At 38.4% G+C, this 8978-nt stretch overlaps 1 protein-coding gene across 1 annotated transcript in view; it reads right to left on the bottom strand.

The window, feature by feature from the left end:
• LOC107090422 (aminopeptidase N-like) overlaps nt 1–3621 on the bottom strand; it is a 24095-nt gene extending 20474 nt beyond the window's left edge. Inside the window, exons 1-2 of the mRNA XM_015383791.1 lie at nt 3306–3621; nt 1366–1672 (exon numbers count right to left, since the gene is read on the bottom strand). Coding sequence (XP_015239277.1) covers nt 1366–1672; nt 3306–3621 — 623 coding nt within the window. The remainder of the gene's footprint in view (nt 1–1365; nt 1673–3305) is intronic.
• Nucleotides 3622–8978: the final 5357 nt, after the last annotated feature.

Below are 8978 nucleotides of genomic sequence, written 5' to 3' on the forward strand. Positions count from 1 at the left end.
TGTTGTTACCATATGGCCACTGGACCAAAGGGAGACTAAAACACAGCGTTACCATAGCGAGGCTTGGAACAGCTGGAACATCAGTTCTCCTTCTGGCCTCTGCTCTAATAGAGGAGATTTTACTTTGGATTTTTTATTCTTAAGCACTTAGAAATCTTCATAGAAGTTAAATACAATCCCTCCTTCCATCAAAAGAACAATCGCCAGTGGCTAGCAGGCTGGTTATGCATCACTAAGTCACGTTGCCTTGACTACATCCTTTAATCAACCCCGCTATATAACCAGTGGGCAAAGTTCTCTGGGTTCTAGTGATAGAAAAAGGCCATTAAGATGACAAAAATCAAAGACAACCATAAAAACAAGCTGCCGTGGACTGAAGCTGAAGGGGCCTTTATAACACGTAAAAGAGGGATTAATGAGTTTCTGTGAAGTTTTCAAAAGTCCAGATAACTCTAGAAGTAAGAAACATTGCTCTCTTTAAATATGAATGGCTGCTCTAACGTTACATTTCTATGCTATTCATTGCGGACCGTAGTGGTGTTGTTTCCCCTGCTGGTCAGGATCCAGGGGTCTGATGAGTTCACTGTGTGGTCAGCCTGTCCTGTTTCTGTTTGGACATTTTAAAGGCAGAAGGCCGCTGCTCTTATGGTCTAAGGGGGAAATATCTTCATGTCCGGTTCTGGGTGCACCCTGCATGCGCTACCTTTGAACCGGAGGTCACAGTGTCATGATCAGGTGAGCGTCATCAGACGCAAATCTATTATTGCAGATGTTGACTTTGTGTTTTATTGCTAAGAAAGAATTCTTTTAAAATGGGTTGAGCATCTTTTAACAGGCCGCTTCTCAGTCCAAATTATTGTTGTTTTCTAATAAACATGAATCATTTCATGTATAAAAACAATAAAAATTTCACACTGGAAAAAATGGAAATCTAGATAAGTCATTTTTTTCTTAAAATAAGTGTATTTGTTCTTTCATTGAGGAGGTAAAAGTGACATTTTGCCAATGGAACAAGATAATTTACACTTAAAATAAGAAAACACAATTGCATTGTCTTATTTCAAGTGCATGTTACCTAATTATCTTATTTAAGAGTAAAAATACTCATTCCAATGGCAAACTATCTCATTTACCTGCTCAAATTAAGGGTGAATACACTTAATTTATGAAATTTTAACTTATTTATATATTGTTTTTTCCAGTGCACCACTTTGGAACCTGAAGACAGAGCTTCACCTTGGCCATTATTATTTCTAATTTGAAGTCATTTCTAAACATGGTCAGAAAATAACCCAGTTATAACCTAGGATCATATTTGCATTTCTGCTTGTGGAGGACCATATTGAATATAGTAAATATTCTTACTTTTTCGTTCCACCCTCTGTGTATTCACTCCTGTAGAAACCTCCCAGATCATCTGCCAGCTCTCCGGTGAAGTTTAGGGAAAGTATATAAAGTTGGCCCTTCAGCAGATTGCCATTTAGTTTTAAAACCAGGAACTGGGTCTCAAAAAACAGGAAGCCTTCATTGACAGAAGGCACGCTGTGCCCACTGACGGCCGAGAGATGTGCAAACCCCCCATCACTCATTGAACCTGAGTAGTTGAGCTTGTTTGAGTGTATAATGATGAGGTCCGTGTCTTCCACGCACTCAAACAACACAGACGATTCACCTGAAACACAATGATATCATCTTAAAACTTTTTATTATACTTCTGACTGTGTGGAGAGACTGATGAGCAAATCGTCTGAACATAATTTTTACTCAAAGGTTGCAGAACAGGACAGATGTGTCCCCAATAGATTGAGCCTTAAAACCTAGAAAGAACCATGACTCTGGACTTCATGATCCAACTAGTTCTATTCATTAGTTTCCCAGAATTAAAAAAGTAAATAAATAAAAGACTGTCTAGCTTTAAATACTGTAAATGTCAAAGAAATATTCTAATTTTCTTTGGTTTACTCTTTGTTTTTATGCGACATGTTTTAGTCAGACATGGTTGGACTTAACAGTACTGAACTGGATCTGAACTAAAACTGATTTGGACCCATTTGTGATTTAAAGGACAAAAATTTCCAACTGTTTCCCGGCCAAATATCTGAAAAAAAGAAGAAAAAAAACAAAGACTGAATTTATTTCATTTGGAGGTAATAAAATGAAAGATGTTCATGTTTTGATGTTTTATTTTGCATAAAAAAATCAAACTGACTCTCTTTGACTCTTTTTTCATGAAGTTTTAGAAAAGTTAAAATCAGCCTGACCTGAAGGAGGCCAGTCTTGATCACTTCAGACTCAAACATTAAATGTCCAGTAGGTCAGGATGTTTACAGCCTTTAGCTGCTCCAGAATGCGCCCTCCTATCTGATAAATAACTCCCTCCATTGTGCAAAAATCTGCCTTTTTTATACTCATTTAATCGACTTAAATTATTTTAAAGCTTAACTGTTAGTTTTTTCATCTCTAAGTTCTTCTAGCCTTTTTTATCCGAACTTTCAATTAGCTACATGTCCATCAGTTTTCAGAAGTATTTTTTTGGTGTTTTTTATTTCCATTTTTACAACTTTAGGCAAAAAAACAGAAGTAATACCGGTAATTGTTCTCCACGATCCATTTTTTTTGTATCTGTTAAGTATGGTACAAAAAGGGTTGCCAATAATTCTTAAGCTGTTCTTGATTTATTTCTGCTTTCATGCCAACATTTCTTCTGAAACCCTCTAGTTGTAACAGCTCATAAAATGTGGGACAAATTTGAGCAAATCCTCTTCAGATCCGCAGCTCCAATGCCTAAATCTAAATTGCATTTCTTATTCCTTTTTTTGTGAAGGGGGGTTTTCATTTATTTCATCAAGGGGGTAGAAGAGAAAATGAAGAACTCTACATCAGTGCATCTGTTCTGGTCCACCGCCCACTAAGGACTGATTTGATAAATGTCCTTCCATCTGAATTATTTTGGTTATTTATCCCTTATTCCTCATTTATGAGGGAAACCGATGAGGTTCCATGTGTTTTATCTCTTTGATTCAATGGTTCTTATGTAAAAAAGTCTAGTCAGAGCCTCAGAGGGAAACTTTTCGTTACCAGATTTTAAAATAAGCTCTAATGCTATTTCTGATTTTCTATTAGTATTAATCTGGAAGCTTTCCATCTTCTGTAAATCTCCTTATAAAGTTGCCAGCTAGTTTTAGTTTTGCTATCAGCTGCAGTATCAGCTGGATATTCATTAGATGTAGTTTTAGTTCTGGTGCTGAGCTCAGCTGTTTTGAATGAAGAAAGACAGTTTTAGATCTTCCACTGCCCCACCTTACCTGTAAAGATGTAAAGTCCAGTAGCTGGATCTGGTTTCAGTCGGGGCCACAGAGTCACATTGTACTCGATTGGTACCAGAGTTTGTGGCAACCGGTATTTGTTCCACGGATTGTTTGGAGGGGTCGTTGTGGGTTTAGTGGATGATGTGGTGGTCGTTCCTCCCCCGCCATCAGTTGGTGACACCTGGTTGTTGTTGTTTTTGGACTTTTCCTGAGAGTAAACGACAGACAGAGCAATGATGATGGACAGGGCAGCCACTCCTACGAAGATCCCTCCAATTCCAACCGCTTTACTGATGAAGAAACCTTTAGCCATGCTGCCAACCTGCCCGCACTGAGACTCTGTAAGGAGTGAAGTCTGTCAAGCCTTTATTTGTGGCCATTTGGTGTCTGCCCTCCCATCGATGGCAGCAGGTGACACATTAACAGACCACCTACCTGAGCTGTAACTCCCTCAGCCAAAAGAGGAGCTAAACCCAGGATATTTCATTTAAATGTTTCCGTATCTATTCTGCATTTAAATCTTTGATTCTGAAACAGATAGAAATATTCTGCAGAAGAAGTTCCTTCATTAATTTGAATGTTTTAATTAATTTGACCTTTTGAACTGGTGATGAGTCCTAGACGTAAATTCACCTGAAACAGCCTTGAACACCCACCTGGATCACCTCCTTGTGCCACCACTTTTCAACACTTACTTTCAAAATATATTAATTTACTAACTGAAATGAAATTAATCCTCAAAAGGGGAAATTCATTTCTCCCAACATAACACAAAACAAGAAATCTAAAAAAAAAAAATTAAAATCAAAAATTAAAAAACAGAAATGTAAGATTTATGTGAAGAAACTCAGAACCCTCCTGGCACCTGATCTTCAAAATTTAATTAAAGGGGTTCAAATTGCATGTGCATTTTTTTTTTATTAAGTGTAACCTGGCATAAGTCAGATTGATGCCATGTAGAATTCTTGTATCAATCTGGAAAGCCTTGTCTAGTAAGTGTTTGTTAAAGGGAGGGGCATTCAGTGCAATTCTTTGAGCTGATTGGGTACACACGTCCACTGTTGAGTTTTTAGCCAATCACAGCAGCAGTAGTAGCTTAATTTGTTTCACAACTAGTGCAGTGAACTAATTAATCAAACTATTACCAAATTCATCTTGCCAGGAGCCAACATATGCATTAGCCTAGATACACTATTGTTAGGGACCACTGAATGGCTATGATGTGTATGATGTTACCGCGTTGTGTATGTTACTGCGTTACATAAAACAGGACAGATGGACCCAGTATTCAAGCAAGACAGACAGTGGGAAGTTTCAAAACGTTTAATGATTAAATAAAAACTGAAACAGAACAGAAACGGGCTGCTGTGGATCATCCTCTCAGCTGAGGCAGAAGTGGCCTTCCAGAGTCTCCACGATGCTGCAACCCCAGAAAGCAGCTCAGGAGACTGATCCAGGCCAGGGAAACAAAACAAAACAGGACAGCTTCGAAATCCAGGAATCCCTAGACCAGCCAAGAGTTCAGATCCGAGCGGGAACTGACAGATCCAGGGTTCCAGGAATCTATGGAGCGCCCAGGCAGGTTCAGAGTTCCATGAGCCCAGCAACGAGCTTATACTGACACTTTCAGATGGAGACAGGTGACCTAGTGGTTGGGAGGAACAGAGACAAGACATGGTACCAGGAGAAACTGCAGAACTTTAAACTTGCTCCATCCAGGAGCCAGGATCATGGGAGTTAAAACTGGCTGACGCCATACACACTCCGCTTTGTTTAAAAAAAATACAAATATAAAAAATGTAACCGCGGATGTATGGGGGACAGTGATTCGCCTACATGCTATAAATGCTGGCGTACCATAAAGAATAAATTATGAACAGTTTAGTTTGTGCCTTCAAGTCGTTGCCCATAGGAAGAAGTTACTTGGATATAACCTAACCGAATATCTTCAGAACAGCTCCAAAGACACAAAACTTATATGGGTGAGTAGAACATGATGTAATAACGTAAAATCAAGGGCCCAATGTAAAAAAAAAATGGCGTTCCCCTTTAACTAAAACTCAAACTACAACAAACAAACAAACAATAAGCTGGGCTGAACCATATATAAAGTAGAGGGAGCAGGTGGATAAGATGAATGATAATTAGAGAGCGGGGGGAACGGCAGGTGAATGAAGTGAGTAATTAGCCCCTTGCTCACACTGGCTCCGGTGCAGTTACCGAGCCGACGGAGACCGCAACTCCCGCACACCCCCTCTCACACTGCCATTTTGACTACGGTGCAGTGCGGCTCTGCGGCTCCGGCAACAGGTCCGGAGATTTAACAGAAGTTCACTTGAGTTCACGTAACTTCAAGCGATAACACGGCCCAAATAAAGGATTTTTGCGAGAGCTTGTTGCGGAGGGCTCCGGCACGCCGCAAGGATAGCTTTCTTGCGGAATTTTCTGCAGCGCCGGAGTGTCTCGGTAACCGCAGCCAGACAGCTCAGCAGCCGGTGAGAGAGGTTTACGTCTTTTTAATGACTTGGAATCACTGCGGAGCCGCACACACCGCACCGCAACGGTAAGACCGGAGTCGGTGTGAGCCTGGGGTAGATCAGCTACCGGGGCTGCAATCATGGCAGGCAAAGACAAGATAAACGAAACCATGAGTGAATTTCAGTTCCAGGAACCTTTTCGGAACCTTATCCTTCTTTTCCACAACAGTACCTGAACACATATTAGACAAAAAAGCTAGGAAATGTGACCTGACAATAGTCCTGCCAGGCAGGAACACTCTCTGGATGGAGCTGAACTAAACATCAGCTTAATTGTGGGACGTTTCAGTCGTCTCTGTACAGCAGGAACCACTTTTATAACACAAATATTTCAACACAACTTAATCCGGAATAACAAAGTACATGGTACATTTTAACTGTTCTGTTTGGTAATCAGTAAGCTCCATTTAGTTTGTGAAATCATATTTTATCTTGTGGATTATACTTTAACAGGTGGACACTTTTCCATAATCCTTTTATAATAAATATAATTTTATGGCTCAGCAGCCCTAAAGCAGAGTCATGATGAACAGGCAGTAGGAAGGTTACGAAAGATCACATTTCAGTTCAATCATTTAGCTTTTGAATTACCTCAGATCTATATCTCCACTCAACCTTTGGTTCTTACAGTTAGAATGAAATAATTAATAAACACCTAAAGAAGGATTTATAGTGAACTTTCCCCTTTCAAGGGTTCATTTTAAACCATGTGCATGGTACCGTGTTATTGAATTAGAGAGACATTAACATGACTGCAAAGAAAAACAGTGGAGTAAAAGATTATGCACAAAAGCAATAATGCTGCTAAGTCCTCTCAACATTTTTTTTTACAAATGTATTCTATATTTGCATTTTAGTTTAGTTTTATTCAAAGATGAAAATAACTTAAACAAATACAGACAGCCGTTTTCAAGTGATATTCAGGAGAGATCTAACCACCCCAACCCGGAACTCAAGCTGCTGCTTTTGTTAAGTTATGAATTAACAGTAATGAATGTTTTTTTGAGGTTTTCATGGGAGTTGTAGGTTGGACATTTTACAAAGTACAAACAGGCCAGATTAGTGCCAGACTTGTAGAATCAACCACCTGTTTAGACAGAGCCTGTGTGAGACATAAAGTAAACAAATGCATCTGAAAAGCACATTTCCCCCCAGAAATAAGGATTTGAAGAGAGCACCAGTAAAGCAAGGAGAGAATATAAGAAAAAAATGATTAAGACTGGTGGTGGAAGTGTGATGATCTGGGCTTTTATTTTTATCTTCATGATCCAGGTGACTTTCAGGAACAGGTGGAACCACAGATTTTGCTCTCCAGCCAAGAATCCTGAAATTTGCCAGGATCTATGATCATAGCTTAAATCAAAGGAAGATGATGTTTATTTGTTTCATTTTCCTTAAAAAAAAAAGGAAATAATCATTTTGAATTGACTTATCATTGCCTGTTATAAAAAAAAAATCATCCCAGATATTAAGAATTTAAGTTTAACTAAAGGCAAAACCAGACATCTATATCAGTAAAAATATTTTTTTTCTGCACTGTAAACCCCCAGTTAACAGGTTAGGTTTTCATGGAAAACTCTTCAACTAATTGAACATTTCTATTCAATATTTTGGAGCAATAAATATGTAATATGTCTCTTTGTTTCAGTTTACTAGTGGATAGTTATGTCATTATCAAATCTAATGCAGAATAGTCACGGGATGAACTTAATCTATTCAGTCCTAATTTAGATTAATTATTTTGTTATTTTTTTTCAGTCTTCATCCAGTTTTCTACTTGCTGCTACAATATATTAGGATCTCTGTCCTCAGAGCTGTAGGGGAACATCCAAACAGAAATGATTAAAAAAGCAGAGGACCAAAGAAACAACCTTGAGGTCCGCTAAGATTTGCCTGAACCTTTGAGACGCTGTTTCATCAAACCTTGTTAACTGCTCTAAGATGCACAGATCAGCACCACTAATCTAACAAGTGACTTAAATGAACAACATTTAAGAAAGTGTATTCTTTCAGCAAACACATTACAATAGTCCTATTTTCATTCAATTAAAGTATACTTTTTTTTAAATTGATAAGTAACATCTAATGGTTGATTACATTAAAGGTTTTCTTTGGACATAAAGCAATGTTTTTCCTGCAGTAAAAACTGCAACATTTAGATATCTGTGAAACAGTCTTTCAATCTTTCAGATTATTCCTGTGTTTCTCCAGAAAAAAAGCATGAAGCTTGTTAAAATCATATAGGAGACTGAAACTCAGTGTCTGCTACCTTTTTTTGGTAGCAAATGTTACTCCCCATTTTTATTGTACATATAAACAGTTGTTTTCCCTCCAAGGTTGCTGTCAGCAGCTTTATTCCTGCTAAATCAAACTGAGGTCAACAGCCCCTCACTGTCCTTCACATTCCTCTGTAGACAATAACTAACTGTAGAGCAGGTGTTGCCTTTTCTAGTGACCGTGCAAAGCTTCATCACATGGGAAAAACTCCCCTTTCAGGTGTTTGTGAACCTGTTGTGCTCACGAACATCACAACGTGTTCACAGAAATCTTTATGCTTGTGAGGGGCTTTTCAACTTCAGAGGAACGTCTTTCTGTTCTGATGATGGCGGATATGTAATAAATGTCTTCAGTTAGTCTGAATGTGAGGCTTTTACAAGCATTCATACATGTGCTCATGTTGTTGCCTTTGGCCTTTTAACTTTATCTCCTCCAAAAGGGTTTTATGGCTGCTTATCGAAACAAGAATAAGATGAAAAAGCTCAGGCTGTTTGCAGACAGGTTTTAGATAAGATGCGTGTCACTGTGCATCATTCAAATAGAACTAATTTACAGCCATTTTAAAAACTATATAAATTGTGTGCCATGCATTTTTAAAAGATGAATAAATAAGATATAGTCATTAGCTTTTATGGTTGTTAGCATTAATTCAGTCCTCTGGGAAGGAAGCAGCAGTTTACTTGTTTTAACTGATTTATAAAAAATCATTCTCACCCTGATTTTTTTCACTGAGACTGTTTTGGAGAAAACTTCATGCTGGTGAGATTGTTGGGTGGAACGCTTCAGCTTTAATATCCTCTAAAGGGTCAAGCAGTGAATCACTGCTTTTGATCACCACTGTATTCTGGACAACTTT

Source organism: Cyprinodon variegatus, unplaced genomic scaffold, assembly GCF_000732505.1.
Source record: "Cyprinodon variegatus isolate N-32 unplaced genomic scaffold, C_variegatus-1.0 Scaffold294, whole genome shotgun sequence".
In the NCBI taxonomy this organism is placed as follows: domain Eukaryota; kingdom Metazoa; phylum Chordata; class Actinopteri; order Cyprinodontiformes; family Cyprinodontidae; genus Cyprinodon; species Cyprinodon variegatus.